The sequence below is a fragment of the Calidris pugnax genome, unplaced genomic scaffold (genome assembly GCF_001431845.1).
Source record: "Calidris pugnax isolate Ruff unplaced genomic scaffold, ASM143184v1 scaffold9, whole genome shotgun sequence".
NCBI lineage: Eukaryota > Metazoa > Chordata > Aves > Charadriiformes > Scolopacidae > Calidris > Calidris pugnax.
In genome coordinates this window covers 346,040-365,656 of record NW_015090778.1, presented here as the reverse complement: position 1 = coordinate 365,656, position 19,617 = coordinate 346,040, and the positions used below count along the sequence as shown (strand labels likewise).

Sequence of the window (19,617 nt, the reverse complement as noted above, 5' to 3'; positions counted from 1 at the left end):
CAGCTGCACGTTTCATTTCCAGTCCGAGCCTCGCTGTGCCCTGGGGCTGTGCAGGCAGAGGAGCTGCCACCCATCCCAGGGGGGCACCAGCACTCGGGCAGCTTTGGGGCATCTTTCGGGTATCTTTGGGGCAGCTTTTGCTGCTGCCTTGGGTGAGGAGGGGACCGCACATTCTTCTGGAGATCCAGGCTTGGAACCACTGCAGGGATTTTTACAGGGGATTGGTAAGAAACCCAGTCAAAGAATAAATAAAACCATTGGCATTCATTTTGGCATCCAGCGTGGTTCTGCCCTTCGTGCACTCGGTGACCTGGCAGCAGGACCCCAGCCAGGTCCCTTCCTCAGGCCGGGCGTGATGCTGCTGAACTGAACTAAGAGTTGTGCATAGGCAAAGAAAATCAAAGTCGTCAGTAAAGGCAGGCAATTTATTTTTGACATTCTTAGCAGAGAGGAATAATTTTGTAAACATAAATCTATACTGCAAGGTCCATTTAACTGGCTTTGAATCAGCCTGACTAATTACAGAGCTGTCTGCTTAGATTAACACCCCGTCCCCCTTGCTCGGCTCTTTGTTTGCGTCTCGTGGATATTTTTTGCATTTCAGTCCATTAGGTGAAATCAAACCACTGTTCCTCCCGCCACCTCTGCTGCCTCCCATTATCCCCCTGCCTGGGTGCCGGGGTGTCAGGAGGAGCAGTGTCAGATGTGTCACTCGGCTGAATCAGCGCCACGAGCATCACCGACGGGGCCGGGGGGTGGCAGAAGAAAGGACCGGTCCTTCGAGCAGCAGCTCTGAGCCCGAGATGCCTTTGTAGAAATTCCCTCTGTTCTTTTCAAAGGCTGGGAGCGAAGGAGGAATTGCGCTGGTGTGGTTCTGTTTTAATTTGGTTTTTTTGGTGATGCTTAGATGTATAAAAAAAAGGTCGTTGGGTTTTTTTTTTCTCCGTGGCTGCGTCACGGGTGAGGTGGTTGTCAGAGACACTGGGAAATCTGATGGGTACCCTCTCGTTCTCCCTTTCTTTCCCTTACCTTTTACTGTCTTTCAAGGGCTTTAAAAGAAATCAAGCTGCTCAGATTTCCCATGGGTCCTTATGTACCTTCTAGCACAGGCCCAAACGCAGGAGGCAGAGCTCGGAGCAGACCCCAGGTGACATCACTGACGGCTGCTTCACTGCCTCTTTGTCTCTCTGCCTCTTGCTCTTTCTCCTTCCCCCTCCTCTTTTCCTAATTCCCTGGCAATAGAAGCTTCCAGGATAAATGTGGCAATTGCAAAAATAAAACCTAAATGGTCAGAAGCCCAGAGAAGACAGACAAGCGTCATATCACCATCCTGTAGGGTTGGGAGGCCCAACCCTCTCCCAAGCAGAGACTCACTTTATTTATTGTGTATTGACATTTTCTTTATTTGAACGCGGATATGAGAAAAAGACAATGACTTTTTTGCCCATTATGACCAAAGCCAGAACCTGAGCTGGGATGCTTCAGGTCTGCTCTGCTCAGGCACGTTGTCCTCACACGTTCCCTCATCTCGTGGGCTTCGGGCTCTGGTCTCAGCTGGCACAAACCAAACGGGGCAGGTCAGTGCCCTCTGACTCTGCCCTGTCTTGGCGGTTGTTACTGATTCCTGGAATTATCAACTTTGTTTTTCCTGGGAGGATTTAGCACTGCTGTGTCTTTGTCCTGTGCCCTACCTGCCGTGGCCCCAAGTGGGGCCATCACAAATAGGTGTGAGGTTTCTGAGTGGGACCCTGTAATAGACACTGCTTGGAAAATCCATAGGGTGTCAGATGAGTGAGAGACCCTTTTCTGTGCAGGTGAGGCAGGAGGATGGAGTTGGGTCATTGCCTCCACAGTTTGCAGGATGCTTTGTCACACGCTGGGGAATGTTTCTGGCAGAAGGAAGGTTCCCCTGGCAAAGGCAGACAAACCCAGAGCATTGTGTGGGCTCTGGGAGCGGGGTGATACCTGCCTTCCTCAGCCAGCCTTCATGGCTGGACTCTCCAGGGCTATTTTCATAGAAACAGAGAATAGAATCATAGAATTGTCTGGGTTGGAAGGGACCTTTAAGATCATCTAGGCCAACCATCAACCTAGCTCTGATAAAACCCATCACTAAACCATGTCTCTAAGCACCATGTCAACCTGTCTTTTAAATGCCTCTGGGGATGGTGCCTCAACCACTGCCCTGGGCAGCCCATTCCAAGGCTTAATAACCCTTTCAGTGTAAACATTTTTCCTAATATCCAACCTGAACCTCCCCTGGTGCAATTTGGGACCTTTTCCTCTTGTCCTGTTGCCTGTGACTTGGGAGAAGAGACTGAGAAAGGAGGGCTACACCCTCCTTTCAGGGACTTGTAGAGGGTGAGTAGGTCTCCCCTCAGCCTTCTTGTCTCCAGGCTGAGACTCCCTCATCTTCTCCTCATCAGACTTATTCTCCAGAGCCCTCACCAGCTCCAGCCCCTCAATGTCTTTTTTGTGGTAAGGAGCCCAAAACTGGACACAGCACTCAAGGTGGGGCAATAATTACACCCTCCTTTCAGGGACTTGTAGAGGGTGAGTAGGTCTCCCCTCAGCCTTCTTGTCTCCAGGCTGAGACTCCCTCATCTTCTCCTCATCAGACTTATTCTCCAGAGCCCTCACCAGCTCCAGCCCCTCAATGTCTTTTTTGTGGTAAGGAGCCCAAAACTGGACACAGCACTCAAGGTGGGGCAATAATTCATAGAATCATAAAACAGTTTGGGTTGGAAGGGACCTTAAGGATCATCTTCTTCCAAGCCCCTGCCCTAAGGGGGACACCTCGTACCAGACCATGTTCTGTTGGTCTGAACATTGGCTTCAGCAGCTGCCAGGTGAGAAGCTGCTTGTTGACCACCAAACCCCTTCTTCCTGCCTTAACACTTTATATTTAGATGCCTCCAGAAACACGAAGGGAGATGCAGTAACAGCTTGATCTGTCATTTACCGTTGATCGTGACTCATCTGAAATTCTTATTTTAGTTCCTTTTTTTGTTAGTGCAACCACTTTAATATATTGTCCAAATGGCTCAACTCCCAAACAACGATGTTACAACTATTAGACGTTGTGAGGCTTCGAAGAAAGAATAACAAATTAAAGATCCGCCTAAAAGCAGGAGAATAAAATGTTCACAGAACTTTGTCAGTTGTTGCAAATGCTTATTAATTTGATTTGTACTTTGAATCTGTCAGTCCCTTCTGCTGAAATACCAAACAGCAGATATTCTTGTTAAATAACAAATTGGCAATTGAGGAATGGGTACAAATGTCAGGAGGAAGAGCTGGGTTAGACTTACTGCTTCGCAAGGGTGCGGGTCCCAGAGCTTCATTTTTAACATTTAGGTGGTTAGTAGACTTGTAGAATATATAAACCCCTGAACATTCAAACTGAATATTAGTGCTTAAAACACCAATAAAAATAACCATAAAGATACAACCCAGTAACTGTGGGTTTATGCTCTTTAGTATTTTAGCTCGGGAAATCCAAAGACATTATCCATTTGGCCTTTCCAGATTATTTGCTTCAGGAGCCCAGAAATCCAGCGGTTCGACTGAAGCTTATTTAGGTGGTCTTTAATTTATTTTGCCTTCTCCCACTTGCATTTAACAAGCCCTTGCAGAGTTCACAGAGAAAGACAAACCAGAGACAGAATGCCCGTGCAGGGTGTTTTTGAGCTCTTCTCTTGATGTTTTCCTGGATGTCACTGTGATGTTTGGAGTTCTAATGAATTTTCTCACATAAGATCAAAGCGTTTGAGTTGATGGATTGTCATGTGCTGTGGGGCTTTGTTTTTTGTTTTTGTTTTTCTTTATTATTTTAGGTGTGAGTTTCAACAGTGTTTATACCCAGATTTGGAGAGTGCTCCTTCACCTGGCTGCTGATCCCTATCCCGACGTCTCCGACTTAGCTATGAAAGTTCTCAACAGCATTGCCTACAAGGTACGCCCTTCTGGCTTCGGGTCTGTCTGGGAGGCTTTTTTTTTTTGTGGTTCAAATCGTTTGTATGTTGATTTTTCTCATGCTTAGGCAAAGCGTAGGCAGCCTCAACTGAGTAGATCCGTTGGAGGGCTCTGGTGAGTGGTCCTCGTTGAGTCTGGGTCTATTGCAGGAGGAGCTTTTAATGTTTCAAAATGATAACCACTCGTGAAGCCTTGATCAGGTAAAATAAAGAAACGGGGGAGGGCCTGGGGTTGTTTCAGGGTATAAATTAGGTGCAGACCTTAGACGGTAGGTCTTGTTTACAAGTCTACTTGTCTAGATCAGTCCCTGGGAGAAACCTTAAATCGACCTCATTCAATTGTCCGTTTGCAAACTGATTTAGATTATGCAAGTGGGACTGGCCTGCAGACTGAAGCCACAACGGCTCTCCAACCCAGGTGAACTAGTACATGTGAGTCAGCATGCAGACACCCCCCCCTGCCACCCCACTCCCCCTGCCACCCCGGCCGAAGCCACCATCCTCATCACATCTCATCCTCCGAGGGTGACAAGATGTCCCTGGAGGCTGCCATCACTGCTGACTGGGAATTGCCGGCTCGGGGAGCTGCAGGAGCACCCTCACCTCCCACCCCAAACCAAGCACCAGGCCCCCCCAAGAACATCTTCTCACCAACTGCCCCCTCCCCGCTTCCTACTGCTCCAGCATCCAGCCCATGAGCCATGGCAATGCCGATGACCTCTCTTACTGACCGTGTCCACGGAATAATCCAAAATCCTCAGATTTAGGCTCCTAAGCTCGAGTTGCAGTAAGAGAAGCCGGCATTGTGCACTGCCATCGTAACGCCTTAGAGACTTCTTGCTTTTAAATCTGATTTCCTACTGAGAAAACGAGTTATTGTTTGAACTCTTTTGTTTGTTTTCAAGTAGACGTGTCAGTGAGGGGTGAAGCCTGGGGTTTGGGACAGAGGGTGATTTTGAGAGTGGGGACGATGGGTCAGCTCTTCCCCGGCGATTCAGGTCTCCAGCAAATTACGGTCAGGCTGGAGGTGAATGAGGAAAGGAAAAGGTGAAAGATTTCCCCCCTCTCTGCTCTAGATGCATGAAACTCTTTCGGTTTTGTGTTTTGGAAGCCTCTTTGCAAAATGAAATGTGGCTCCTACTGTGGGATTAAAAGGGATGTAAAGAGGAACCAGATCTGCTTTTCCTGGTTTCGGTATTTTCTCAGACTCGCTCCCTTGCTGGTGGAAAGAGAGGTATAAATGTCAGTGAAGGTGCTGCTGAGCCCTGCAGGTGCCTTCATTGCGCTGCTACGGCCCTGCTCAGCCAGCAGGAATTCCCATCCTCGTGCTGTGATGTCTGTGGTTACTGTTGGCACTGGTTTGGTAGAGATTGTGTTGATTCTGACCTAAACACCTCAGTTCTGAGCAGAGCCCAAGAGCTGGAGTGGGTGGGTGTCGGGCATCTCGTGCTCAGCATCCCAGGCAGCTGCCCTGGCCTGGGCTTTGCAAAATAATAAAAGAATTCCCATTTTCAGAGTTTTCCATCTGGGGATGCTTCCGTGAACAAAACTTAACTCATTCTAGCTGTAAGATCCATAAGGAAAGTATTTAAATACTCAATTTTGGGCAGCTGCCTTTATAGCGAGCAAACTGCTGTGCACTTTGTGATACTGCAGGCTTTGCTTTTGCTGGTATCACCTGGCTAAGATACCTTCTATTTTCAGAGTTTTCCATCTGGGGATGCTTCCCTGAACAAAATTTACTCGTTCTTCTTTGCCTTAGCTGTAAGATCCAGAAGGAAAGTATTTAAATACTCAATTTTGGGCAGCTGCCTTTATAGCGAGCAAACTGCTGTGCACTTTGTGATACTGCAGGCTTTGCTTTTGCTGGTATCACCTGGCTAAGATACCTTCTAAAAAGGCTTTTTTATTATTAAAAAAAAAATAAATAAAACCCCATTACCAGCCCACCCAAATGGAAGTTGAGGCTGCAGCCCCCTAAAAAAAAAAAAAAAAACCCCATTACCAGTTCACCCAAATGGAAGTTGAGGCTGCAGCTCCTGGGCTGTGATCTGGCCTCGGTTCCTTTCATTACGGACTGGGATTTCTGCTGCTGGGAGCTCAGGCAGTTTAGAGGAGCTGTCTGATGGGTAATGCAAATCAGTAACAATTAAATTTTTTGCTAACTGTATCCTGAGATCTTTCCTTGGTGCCAGTGAAGCTTTGTTGGACTTAAGGGGGAGCAGCCTGTGTGGTGCCCACAGCCCTTTGGCCCTCCTGAGCATCTGCAGTTTTCCATTTCGTTGGTTGAATTTGATCAGTGAATAAAAACAAAAATTGATTTTCTTGCTTAAGCAAAAATGCTGCTTCAGGTGCATTAAAACACTTGAATATTTAGGGGTTTAACCCTTTTGTTCTAGTTAATACAAAATCCAGGCAACACGAGGTTCCATTTAGGAACTCTGAATTGTTCTTGAATTAACACAACAGAACAAAACGCTGTGATTTGTACAATGTTGCCTGTTGTTGTTGGGCTTCTCGGCTGAAAGCCCTGAAGAAATGAGCCACGGGCTTGTACTTCTGGGTGGTGTCGGTGAACTGCATCTTCCTTTCTGGTGAACTCAATATTTAGCCTCGAAGCACAGAGCTTTGGCAACGCTTTGTGTCTTTATGGCTTTGAAACATCTCTTGTCCTGGACTGGTGTTGGCCACGTCACTTGGTTGCCCTGATGGTGACCAGACACCTCCTGGAGAGCAGTGGGGCTGGAGGGTGGTAGGAAAGTCCGTATCCCTGCGCTTTTAAATCCCCCGCAGTGAAACAGGGGAGCAGAATTTCACTGAATTTCACTGAATTTTTAGAGTTGGAAGGGACCATAGAGATCATCTAGTCCAACTCCCCTGCTAAAGCAGGACCACCCAGAGCTGTGAGCTTTTTGCAAAAATCCAGTTCACAGAATCACACGGGGTTGGAAGGGACCTCTGGACACCATCCAGTCCAACCCCCTGCCAAAGCAGGTCCACTCAGAGCAGGTCCCACAGGAACGTGTCCAGGTGGGGTTTGAATGTCTCCAGAGAAGGAGACTCCACCCCCTCCCTGGGCAGCCTCTGCCAGGGCTCTGCCACCCTCACAGCAAAGAAGTTCCTCCTCATGTTTAGGTGGAACTTCTTATGGTCAAGTTTGTGCCCATTTCCTCTTGTCCTGTCCCTGGGCACCACTGAGAAAAGACCGGCCCCATCCTCCTGACACCCACCCTTGAAGTATTTATAAGCATTGGTCAAATCCCCCCAGTTTAAGAGCCTCCATTTGTAAAATAGTTATTTGCAAGGCACGGTGTGAATTCAAAGCAGCATTTTTGTTTTCAAATGAGACCAGCCCTCCCCAGGGTCTCCAGGAGCTGGGGATGCAGATCTTTGTCTGCCGGAGATCTCGGCTGGGCTTTAAATAGGGCGCTGTGTTTGGGAGCAGCCGGTGAGTGGGAGCGCAGCCGGGTGTGCTGCCTGGCTGTGAAATACCCTGCTTTATCTCATGATTAGAGGCGGCTCGTTCTGGCACAGATTGGGGCTGTGCTGTGATTTATGTTTATGAGGCACATCGGACCGGTGCAGCTCTCATTCCCAGCCTGATCTTCTGAAAAAAAATAAATCCAAACCACTCTTTTTTGCCTGGACCAAAACAAACAAAAAAGGACCCCGTGAATCCGTGCCGGCCTTTTGAGAGACTTTTTGAAATCACAATTAATTAAGGAAAGTTTGCTTCCTCCCACGTTCCTTCATCCAGCTGTTTTTAATGGAAGGCTTGAGGCTGAATTATCCCAGGAACTATTCCTCCACGACATCACTCCTTGGTACAGGCTTTTCTGGACATAAGCAATAATAGAAGCAAACTATCATTCTGATAGTGTGCTCTTTTCTTTTTTTCTTTTTTCTTTTTTTTTTAACCTGGAGTCAATTTGCAAAATTATGAATTACTGTCTCCCCTCCTGAAAAGAGGATTTGACTGGCAGAGGAGCAAATCCCTGGGAAATGGGGAGCTGCTGCCTCTGGCACAATATCACTGAGCTGCAGCCCTCTCGCTGCTCGCGGAAAAGAAATGGCTTTTTTATTTTTCCCAGGAGGAGGAAGGCTGTCACCACACTCATCCCCTGCAGCAAAGCACCTTGTCCTTCTGCTGTGAAGCAGGGTGACCTGGCCCATTGCAGGTGACTGAGACCTGACTGCAAGAATCTTAAATCTCAGCCTTCTGTGACTAATTAAAACCTAGTTATGGATAACAAGTCACCAGTTGCTAAATTGTTCCTGCTTTCTCTCTGCTCTTCACCTCTTCCTGCTGGTCTGTCCCAGCCCTGTGTAGACCCCTCTGCTTCCTGAGCCATGGGGAGACCAATGGCCTTTAGGAGCCCTCCCAGCCCGTCTGAAAAGGAGGGAAATGACCCATAAAATGAGGCTTCTGGCAGGAGGAGGCTGGGGGGCATCCAGGCTGAGAGGAGGGGGTGGCACAGGGGGTGGCACTGGCCTCCCCAGCCGTAGCCACCCGGTGCTGCTGTGGTGCCCTACGGTGACGGCCACCTCCGCTCCTGCCCTCGGGAGCCAAGCAAAGGATGGTCAGGAGGGCTGGAATCCAGAGGACGTGAGGGAGGTGGACACCTCGCTGGGTCCTCAGAGGATGGGAGGAGGGAAGGTGGTCTCAGAGGGCCCTTCAGCTCCTGTGAGGAGCGGACGGGGGGTCTCCCAACCCACGCACCCCCCGTTTCTCTCCGCAGACACATGTGGGCTGAGGGATGCTTGTCTTCATGGTGGTTCTTGGGTCTTATAAAAGGCTGTTGTGTTCCATGTGCTGTGTGTGTCAGTAGCTGTGGGTCCTACCTTGCTTGGCTCTTTCAGCTGGATACGAGCCCCGGTGCTGTCACCAGAGCCCCCCCTCGGCTCCTGTGCCTGGGGACTCTCGGAGGGTTTGGGGGATGATGGAAGTTGTCTTGCCTGTGGGATAACCCCAGGGATTTGTCCCTCCAGGTTTTCTGTGCCAGTCTGAGGCTGCCTTTAACAGTTATTTCGATATGTGAGAAATTTCAAGCGTTTCAGAGGGGACGGGGTAAAGAGGAAGAGGAGGAAAAGAGCCCATAGGCAACGGAGGATGGCTCCCTTCCTAAAGGGGAGGCTGGTTTCCATGGGGCGAGCAGTGTGCTCAGCCCGGAGGGGTGCGAGATGTAGTTGTCTGCACTTCGAAGGTGGTCTCAGAGGGCCCTTCAGCTCCTGCGAGGAGCGGACGGGGGGTCTCCCAACCCACGCACCCCCCGTTTCTCTCCGCAGACACATGTGGGCTGAGGGATGCTTGTCTTCATGGTGGTTCTTGGGTCTTATAAAAGGCTGTTGTGTTCCATGTGCTGTGTGTGTCAGTAGCTGTGGGTCCTACCTTGCTTGGCTCTTTCAGCTGGATACGAGCCCCGGTGCTGTCACCAGAGCCCCCCCTCGGCTCCTGTGCCTGGGGACTCTCGGAGGGTTTGGGGGATGATGGAAGTTGTCTTGCCTGTGGGATAACCCCAGGGATTTGTCCCTCCAGGTTTTCTGTGCCAGTCTGAGGCTGCCTTTAACAGTTATTTCGATATGTGAGAAATTTCAAGCGTTTCAGAGGGGACGGGGTAAAGAGGAAGAGGAGGAAAAGAGCCCATAGGCAACGGAGGATGGCTCCCTTCCTAAAGGGGAGGCTGGTTTCCATGGGGTGAGCAGTGTGCTCAGCCCGGAGGGGTGCGAGATGTAGTTGCTGCTGTTCCCCTGGCCCATCTTTGGGATTTTTCCCAGGAGAAGGGACAAGAACTTCTCAGGCTCTTTCAGAAGCAGGTCTCCCAGCTGGTGGCCGAGTGCCAGGAGCCGTTTTGCAGGAGCACTGGCTGTGTTTTGTCGAGCTTGGAGCAACCCCACCGTGTAAATCCCCTGCCTTCCTCCCGAGAGCAGAAGGGCATCCTCTAACGAGCTCCAGAAGAGCTCGGCTCTCGTTAGGGGAGGTGGACCAGCTACAGGAGGCAGTTTGAGGAAGATACTGGATTTATGGGGAGAGTTGGGGCTGGACCGTGAGGTCAGGGTCAGGATGGGTGCTGGAGCTGGGGATGTGGGGAGAGATGCCACGAGGCAGGAGGGGAAGCCGGGTCGCCCCAGGCTCTCTGCCTGCCCGGAGGCAGCTTGGTGTGAGGTGCTGGTACAGCTCGTAGGCTGCAGCTGGTCTGGGGAGAAGGCTTGTGTGTTAGTCAAAGCCATTTCCCCGTAACAGACGGGTACTTTCTGGTAAGTGTTTCCTGACTTTAAAAGTAGTAAAATCATCCTGTGTTTAGAGAGCTACACAGGGGCTTTTTGTTTTCATACACATTTTTAAACGCACACACGCCGATAGGGAGCTTAACTTCATTTAAGCCTAGGTGTGTGATTGTGTCAAGCAACAACCGGCCGCGGTGGGTGTTTTGCCGTCTCTTGGCTGTTGAGGATTCTGCTGTGTATTGTTTCTGCAGGCGACAGTGAACGCCCGGCCCCAGCGCATCCTCGACACCTCCTCGCTGACCCAGTCCGCCCCCGCCAGCCCCACCAACAAGGGCATGCACATCCACCAAGTCGGGTAAGCTCCTGTGGGGCTGCAGTGATTTCACCGGGGGGGTTTGGGTGCTCCCTGTCCCCCCACTGTGGGCAGCCAGCCCAGGGAACCGCACCGGGAACGTTTCACCGGGGGGGTTTGGGTGCTCCCTGTCACCCCAGCTCTTTCGCTGGGGTGGGTTTGGGTGGTCCCTGTCCCCCACCGTGGGCAGCCAGCCCAGGGAACCACACTGGGAACACACCGAGCTCTCTGTGCCTGTTTTAGCACTGGAAAAGTGATCAGAAACAAAAGCTCTGGGAAAAAGGTGGGGAGTTTCTTCCTGTTTTTCTTCGTAGGACAAAGCAACAAGCCACGCTCATTACCTAAAGGTGAATCCAAGAGCTGGCTGTTGCTGATTTTACTGATGCGCTTTGTGGCGGCCAAATTTCCCAGCCTGAGCTGTGTTTTCTGCACTTTCAGCTGACAAAAGCCAGGGTTGTCTGATGATCAACAAGCCGTGCCTAAAGGGCAGGGGAATTCAGGTGGTGGTATGGGCAAAGCTAGGATTTGAAAACCTGTTTATTGTCCAAAACCTGCTCTCCAGCAGAAAACACCACGCTTTAGGTCTAGCATCCCATAAACAGTGTGCACCAGTGAGATTCACAGTTGAAATAAGGGCCCAGGACTGCACAGTGATGGGTTTTTAATGTTTTCTGATAGTATAATGTAACTGTGCAATGAGAGAAATCACAGTTTATATGTAAATTAAAATGTTTTGCTGTGGGCTGATGGGATTTCCAGTCTCCCTGTTGAAATACACTGGTAGTTGTGTCCCTTAGGTCAGACATCATGACCTGTTGGACCTCTGCAGGTTCCCAAAATGTTGATTTTCCTGCCCTCATCTGGAGTTGGCGCAGCTGAGGTTCACTCTTGGTTTGGGGTTTGGACATCTTTTGCAGGGGATGGGGGGATTGTGTTCTCTCCCTTTGGTTTGGTTTTGTAGAGGAAGCAGAGAGTGAAGTGTAAACCTTACAAGAAAAGAACGAAGCGAAGGCAGGGCCACTCTGTGCAGGAGTGAGGGAGTGGATGGGCAGTGATGCTGGAGCTGTGTTTTCCTCTGCCCTTGGGGTGTGCAGGGGCAGAGCTGGGTTTCTGTGTCAGGGGGAGCATTGAACTGTCTTCAGGCTGTAGGAAACCAGGTTGATTGTCAAAGGTGGGAAACACCAGCTCCCTGCGATGTGCCAGGCTGAGGTGACACGTACCAGCAGCTCAGTGTCGTGTCTGGCACTCTCTAAATCCTTCCCCTCTTTTCTCTCTAGAGGGTCACCTCCAACCACCAGTACCAGCAGCTCCAGCCTGACAAACGACGTGACTAAACAACCCGTCAGTCGGGACATCGCGTCCGTGAGACCTGCCAACGTTGGCAACATGGGGGTGCAGTATACTCCCCACTCCCACCAGTTCCCCAGGACCAGAAAAATGTTTGACAAAGGGCCAGAACAGGTAATAAGATTTTTCCCTTCGACTCTGGCTGCTTCCCCGCTCCACTGGAGTTTGTTACACATCTTTTCTTTGTATTTTATTTCTTACGTGTCTCTTGTTTGCTTGTAGCTGCTGTTAACTCCGGGTTGGCTTCTTCTAACCAGTAACATAAAAATGGATTTGTACATGGATTTGGGTTTTTTTTTTTCTTCAGGATAAATTTTGTTTTATGGCTTCTGATGGGGCATTATTCACTTGTGCTGCGATTCAGGGGTGTTAATCAGAGTTGATTGCTTATTCTTTCATAAACACTTGTCTGCCTGAGCGATAACGCACAGTCAGATCTGTGACCCTCAGATGCTTTTTCTCCAACCTCAGCAAAGCAGGGGCCAAGGAGGAAAAAGGGGAGATTCCTCCTCCTCTAACACCCAAACTGGAATTCCTCTGGAGAGACTGGTGGCTGCTTCTGCACAGGGATATTCCCCTTCTTTCCAGCAGCCCCTTTTCACTGTGCAGGAGGGAGGTGGGAGCCCAGCCTGTTGCTGGGAAGACCAAAGCCAGTCACCAAGGGCTTTGTGTATGTTTTATCATTCTAAAGACAGTCATCAGGTACCGGGCACTTTTCCATTTTCAGAAGCTGAAGAACTGATGTGGTGCCAAGTGGAGCAATCAGTCAGGTTTTAGTGTGCACCAGGGGTTCTGAATGTCACCCTCAGATGAGTCAGGATGGATGAAGGTGCTTGAGCCCAAGCACGCTGGGATGTGCTTGTGGCTGCTGTGTGAAGACAGAGATGACACTTCCCAGCACTCAGGGTCTGGCAATGGTTTGGTGTCTCCCTCCCCCTCTATTTTAGCCCATTTCCAGGATTTTCCTGGGGCTGGCTCTGTGGGTGAGAGGAAGCTGAAGAGGCAGCAAGTGTGCTCTGCTGCCGGTGCTCCTGCACAAAGCCTGGGGGAGGGAGGACATTGATGCTCCTTTTCTCCCTCCTGGTACTATGAGCAGGAAGGGTTCTCTCTGTGAGTGTCACAATCCACAGGATGAGTGCATGGCACAGCTTTCAGGTGTTCTGACTGCTGAGTAGTAACCACCCTTCACTTAAATTGGCAATTCTGCCTTTAATGAATGATCTCACAGAAGCTTCCAGAGGTGGAGAGTCAATTCTTCTGGGTGATTACAAAAAAAAATAACCTTGAAGCCTTTAGCATGAACATCTTCACCTCTCATGGGAATGGCAGCACTAGCCTGGATCCTATTTCTGAAAAAATGGGTGAAATCCGATTGAATGGAATGGTCTTTCCATTTTTGTTTTGGATGTCTTGGGCTTCGTAAGAGATTTTCAATCCCTAGATGTCCTTGCCATGAAGCTGTTGCCCGGCTGGGCTTTATCCTGAACCATCTTCTCCACTGTCTCTCATGCCAGATGCTTGGGAGACAGGGAGAAAACTCATCCTGGGACTTTATTTTGATGATAGGCTGATGCTTCAGCCCTGATTCATAGGGCAGCTTAATTACATCTTGCACTGCGTGGCTGAGGGAATTTGTGCATTTTGAAGGACTCCACGTAATGACAGTGATCTTAAAGCCAGGTGTAAGAATTCCACACCCGTGGCAATGGGTTTGGGCTCCTTTCTGCCTGGTGATGTGTTGAAGGCAGCGTGGAGGGGAGGGCTGTGGGTTAACCCCCTGTTCTCTCTCTGCACAGACCACTGATGATGCCGACGATGCAGTGGGACACAAAAGTTTCATTTCGGCCACGGTGCAGACGGGGTTCTGTGACTGGAGCGCCAAGTATTTCGCTCAGCCGCAAGAAAAGAACGCAGCGAAGGCAGGGCCACTCTGTGCAGGAGTGAGGGAGTGGATGGGCAGTGATGCTGGAGCTGTGTTTTCCTCTGCCCTTGGGGTGTGCAGGGGCAGAGCTGGGTTTCTGTGTCAGGGGGAGCATTGAACTGTCTTCAGGCTGTAGGAAACCAGGTTGATTGTCAAAGGTGGGAAACACCAGCTCCCTGCGATGTGCCAGGCTGAGGTGACACGTACCAGCAGCTCAGTGTCGTGTCTGGCACTCTCTAAATCCTTCCCCTCTTTTCTCTCTAGAGGGTCACCTCCAACCACCAGTACCAGCAGCTCCAGCCTGACAAACGACGTGACTAAACAACCCGTCAGTCGGGACATCGCGTCCGTGAGACCTGCCAACGTTGGCAACATGGGGGTGCAGTATACTCCCCACTCCCACCAGTTCCCCAGGACCAGAAAAATGTTTGACAAAGGGCCAGAACAGGTAATAAGATTTTTCCCTTCGACTCTGGCTGCTTCCCCGCTCCACTGGAGTTTGTTACACATCTTTTCTTTGTATTTTATTTCTTACGTGTCTCTTGTTTGCTTGTAGCTGCTGTTAACTCCGGGTTGGCTTCTTCTAACCAGTAACATAAAAATGGATTTGTACATGGATTTGGGTTTTTTTTTTTCTTCAGGATAAATTTTGTTTTATGGCTTCTGATGGGGCATTATTCACTTGTGCTGCGATTCAGGGGTGTTAATCAGAGTTGATTGCTTATTCTTTCATAAACACTTGTCTGCCTGAGCGATAACACACAGTCAGATCTGTGACCCTCAGATGCTTTTTCTCCAACCTCAGCAAAGCAGGGGCCAAGGAGGAAAAAGGGGAGATTCCTCCTCCTCTAACACCCAGACTGGAATTCCTCTGGAGAGACTGGTGGCTGCTTCTGCACAGGGATATTCCCCTTCTTTCCAGCAGCCCCTTTTCACTGTGCAGGAGGGAGGTGGGAGCCCAGCCTGTTGCTGGGAAGACCAAAGCCAGTCACCAAGGGCTTTGTGTATGTTTTATCATTCTAAAGACAGTCATCAGGTACCGGGCACTTTTCCATTTTCAGAAGCTGAAGAACTGATGTGGTGCCAAGTGGAGCAATCAGTCAGGTTTTAGTGTGCACCAGGGGTTCTGAATGTCACCCTCAGATGAGTCAGGATGGATGAAGGTGCTTGAGCCCAAGCACGCTGGGATGTGCTTGTGGCTGCTGTGTGAAGACAGAGATGACACTTCCCAGCACTCAGGGTCTGGCAATGGTTTGGTGTCTCCCTCCCCCTCTATTTTAGCCCATTTCCAGGATTTTCCTGGGGCTGGCTCTGTGGGTGAGAGGAAGCTGAAGAGGCAGCAAGTGTGCTCTGCTGCCGGTGCTCCTGCACAAAGCCTGGGGGAGGGAGGACATTGATGCTCCTTTTCTCCCTCCTGGTACTATGAGCAGGAAGGGTTCTCTCTGTGAGTGTCACAGTCCACAGGATGAGTGCATGGCACAGCTTTCAGGTGTTCTGACTGCTGAGTAGTAACCACCCTTCACTTAAATTGGCAATTCTGCCTTTAATGAATGATCTCACAGAAGCTTCCAGAGGTGGAGAGTTGATTCTTCTGGGTGATTACAAAAAAACATAAACTTGAAGCCTTTAGCAGGAACATCTTCACCTCTTGTGGGAATGGCAGCACTAGCCTGGATCCTATTTCTGAAAAAATGGATGAAATCCGATTGAATGGAATGGTCTTTCCATTTTTGTTTTGGATGTCTTGGACTTTGTAACACATTTTCAATCCCTAGATGTCCTTGCCATGAAGCTGTTGCCCGGCTGGGCTTTATCCTGAACCATCTTCTCCACTGTCTCTCATGCCAGGTGGGAATGGCAGCACTAGCCTGGATCCTATTTCTGAAAAAATGGATGAAATCCGATTGAATGGAATGGTCTTTCCATTTTTGTTTTGGATGTCTTGGGCTTCGTAAGAGATTTTCAATCCCTAGATGTCCTTGCCATGAAGCTGTTGCCCGGCTGGGCTTTATCCTGAACCATCTTCTCCACTGTCTCTCATGCCAGATGCTTGGGAGACAGGGAGAAAACTCATCCTGGGACTTTATTTTGATGATAGGCTGATGCTTCAGCCCTGATTCATAGGGCAGCTTAATTACATCTTGCACTGCGTGGCTGAGGGAATTTGTGCATTTTGAAGGACTCCACGTAATGACAGTGATCTTAAAGCCAGGCGTAAGAATTCCACACCCGTGGCAATGGGTTTGGGCTCCTTTCTGCCTGGTGATGTGTTGAAGGCAGCGTGGAGGGGAGGGCTGTGGGTTAACCCCCTGTTCTCTCTCTGCACAGACCACTGATGATGCCGACGATGCAGTGGGACACAAAAGTTTCATTTCGGCCACGGTGCAGACGGGGTTCTGTGACTGGAGCGCCAAGTATTTCGCTCAGCCGGTGATGAAGGTAATGCTTTGCTGTCTCTGGGGGTGCTCTCTGGGGGAGGCACCACTTTCGCTCAGCCGGTGATGAAGGTAATGCTTTGCTGTCTCTGTGAGTGCTGTCTGGGGAGGCACCGCAGCCTTGAGAAGTCCTGGTGTCCCCAGCGTGGGCTGGTGGCCTCCCCTGCTCTTTTTCCCTTCCTTTTCCTCCAGTCGGGGCAGGGAGAGGGATGGATTTGCTTGCATCGTGCTGCTGTGGGGGCTGCCTGACCTCTGGGCTTGTAGAATAAGGGGGGAAAAAATCACAGGAGGGAGCAGGAGAGTCAGTGAGAGATGGGACAGCGGGGTGTCACCAGGGAAAGAGCCCGGAATAAAGCACGGCAGCCCACGGGGAACGTTCCAGAAAGAATGTAAAAATGAGGAGAAGTTTTGTAATTGGTCTGGATCCACCAGTTTTGCGCAGTTGCAGGTTGCATTGCTGAGTTGTTTCACTGCAAACGTTGTGCTTGTCTGCAAACTGAAAATTGCATCAGAGTTAAAATTGATCTTTTTATGTAAACAAATGGAATTAGGAAGGCCCTTTATTCCAGAAGGGGCTGCGAGAGGCTGGAGAGAGAGAGAGGTGCTGTTTTCTTTCTGACACTCGAGTGGAATTTTCTGGCTGTGGTGATGCTAAAACATCAGAGGGGCAGGGAGAGCACTGCCCTGGGGGCTGCCATCCCACGGAATCCCTGGGGGCAGCAGAATGATCCCTCTGCTGCAAGTGGGGCTTGACTGTGCTGGAGTGGGACTTCAGAGTCCTGCTCTGCCCCTGAGCACCCCGTGTAGGTGCCTTTCACTTAATAAGGAGAAAGCGACAGTGGTGGGACACGGGCATGGCTGCCTGGGGGAAATTTGGAAGCATCATTGTTGTTTTTTTAAAGCTTAAAAAAAAACCACATTCTATTATGGCAAAAAGTGAGGGTGGTAATGACAAATTTCCAGCATGTTCTGGTAACAAAGTTGGCTTTATGTGAAGTGAGATACGCTGGAGCCTTGTTGTAGGGAAGAATGAAAACAGAGCTCTTAAGAGATGGGGAAAGATCGTCAGTGACTGGAAACAGAAAACGTTAAATTCCCAGAATCTTTTATCCAAAGATCAGGTTTCAATTTTAAGTACGAAATAAAACCAGGCGGTAAATCTTGCCTTATTATAAGCAGAGAGGGTAAGATGAGCCTCCAGGTACCTTGGGAGTCAGGCAGCACAAACTGTAAGAGAAATCTCAGCTTCGTTTCATGGAGGTGCTGCAGTTTCTGTGAATAATAACACACCGTCACTGTGAATGCCATTACCTGAGCAACTCTGCATCGGGTGCTTATATCCAACCAGTGAGGTTTAAATCTTAATAATGAAGAAATTGTGTGGTTTATGTGCTGTCTCAGCCAAGAATTGCCACTGAGCCATCCGTCACCTCATCCTCCCACTCTTTAGGCACGTTAAATTGATGATGGGGTGAGGTAATAGCCCCCAAGTTCAAGGATATCAGAAAACTAGTCAGATGGCAGCCAGTTTCTGTGTAGCTTTGGTTCCTTTAGAGAATCACCAGGAGGAACGACTGGATGGTAAAGTGATTGCCCAACACTTCCTCAGCTGCTGGTCAAATTAACTTGTTTCTGATATCATTAGCAGAATAATTCATTAGGATGTACATCTGGCCTGTGGGGCTTGGTCAAGCTCTGAACCAGGGTCTTCTCTCATCACGATGAGTTCTGGTGTCTTGATTTGAGGAGAGTACAAGAGGAGGAGGATGTTGTTCCATCTCTTAGTTCTTATTAAAAACATTTGTCTACTTTCTAAGGAAAGCTTTTCCCAGTGAAGAGGGGTGTCTTTATTAATAAAATACATCATGGTAGACAGCCAATGCGAGGCAGGTTCAGATGGGGAGCTCTGTGTGTGTCTTCAGTTCTTCATGTGCATAAAATAGAGAAAATTACTTGAGGGGAAGGAAGAAAAATTATGGAGAATTCCTGGACTTATTTCTAGAAGCCAGAGAGGGAGAGTCGTGGAAATTGAGGGTTCCCCCTGCATCCTGGTGGGTGTTCGGTGTCTCACCAGGAGGAGGAAGGTGCTGCAGCCCAGTGGGTGCCACCGTGCAGGCTCTGTCCCTCTCTGTCCCTCTCTGTCCCTCCCGTGTGTCACAGCGATGGCTCTTTTCATAGTTTCCCAAGTGCTTTCGTTTGGAAAGACACACTGACTGGGACTGAGCTTTCTGAGCACGGACTGTCCTCAGCCAGCAGTGTTTTAGGTAAAATTTGAGCAAAACAAAACTGTGTTTCCTACTAAGAGAATTGATTTCCCCATTACTTCCCTAAAGCAGCTTTAAGAGGCCGAGTAGAGGGTTTCTGCAGAAAAACTCCCATGTTATGCTGTGCTAACAGGGAATTCTGTGTATCTTTGTAATTGGAGTGGGTGGTGTGTGTGCAAGGGATGGGGAGAAGTCCCTCAGTGAGAACTTTCTTTGGTGTTTCTTGATTGCTGGTTGTGTAATTGGGCAGCGCCGGCCACCCCGTAATGGGGGTGTGGGCTGAGCTTCCACAGAGTCCTCCTTTCCTGGAAAACAAGGAACAAACAGTCCTGGCTGGTAGCTGCTGCCTTTGGGGAGCTTCAGCCTCATGAAAAAGGCAAAGAGTAAAGTCTACATGGTCCTGGTGGAAGAAGACAACATTGATGTTTAATTCCAGTGCTTCATTTGGAGATGCCGCCTACCATCATAAACAGGGAAAGACAAGACAACTGTTCCTGTAATGAATAAACATAAAACGACTGTGAGTGCATCTTAGTCATATTTAATTTATGAATTTAGTTTTGCTTCATAGACCTTGCTCTGAGAATGCTTTCACTGGAAAGATTGAGGGATTAATTTCCAGTGTAAATCACTGGCTCCGTTTCAAGCCATCATTCCGCGTTTGATTTATTGATTATCTGATCAACTAAATGGAGAAAGAAAAGCACTGCATTGTGAATTCTCACCGTGCCAGGAAAAACAGATACCTACCCCAGCTCTGAGCTCTACAAATGTCTTTCCTCTTCCCAAAAACTCTTGTGGCACCAGGCTGTGCTGTCACCACGGGCGGGCTTGGAGCGGCGGCGCAGGAAAGCCGCGCTGCCGGCTGTCAGGAAGCCCGGAGTCACCGCGAGCGGGAGCAGCATCTGTCGTTCCCAGGACTGGCAGAACATGCAGGAGCTGGTGAGCATCCTGGAAGGTGAGAATTACATCAGAAATCCTTCCTGATAAGTCCCTGCCTTCACTTCAGTGCTTGTGCTTTGGCCGTTGTTCAAAGTCCTGGCAGAGGAAGGAGCTTTCCTTGCAATTGCTGCAGTAACGTCCACCCCGGGGAAAAACC

The 19,617-nt window shown here is 49.5% G+C and overlaps 1 protein-coding gene across 1 annotated transcript in view; it reads left to right on the top strand.

Annotated features, from left to right (window-relative positions):
* RPTOR (regulatory associated protein of MTOR, complex 1) overlaps positions 1 to 19,617 on the top strand; it is a 137,471-nt gene that overhangs the window by 90,397 nt on the left and 27,457 nt on the right. The window contains exons 21-24 of the mRNA XM_014950324.1: positions 3,837 to 3,955; positions 10,451 to 10,554; positions 11,829 to 12,012; positions 16,148 to 16,258. Of these exons, the coding sequence (XP_014805810.1) occupies positions 3,837 to 3,955; positions 10,451 to 10,554; positions 11,829 to 12,012; positions 16,148 to 16,258 (518 nt within the window). The remainder of the gene's footprint in view (positions 1 to 3,836; positions 3,956 to 10,450; positions 10,555 to 11,828; positions 12,013 to 16,147; positions 16,259 to 19,617) is intronic.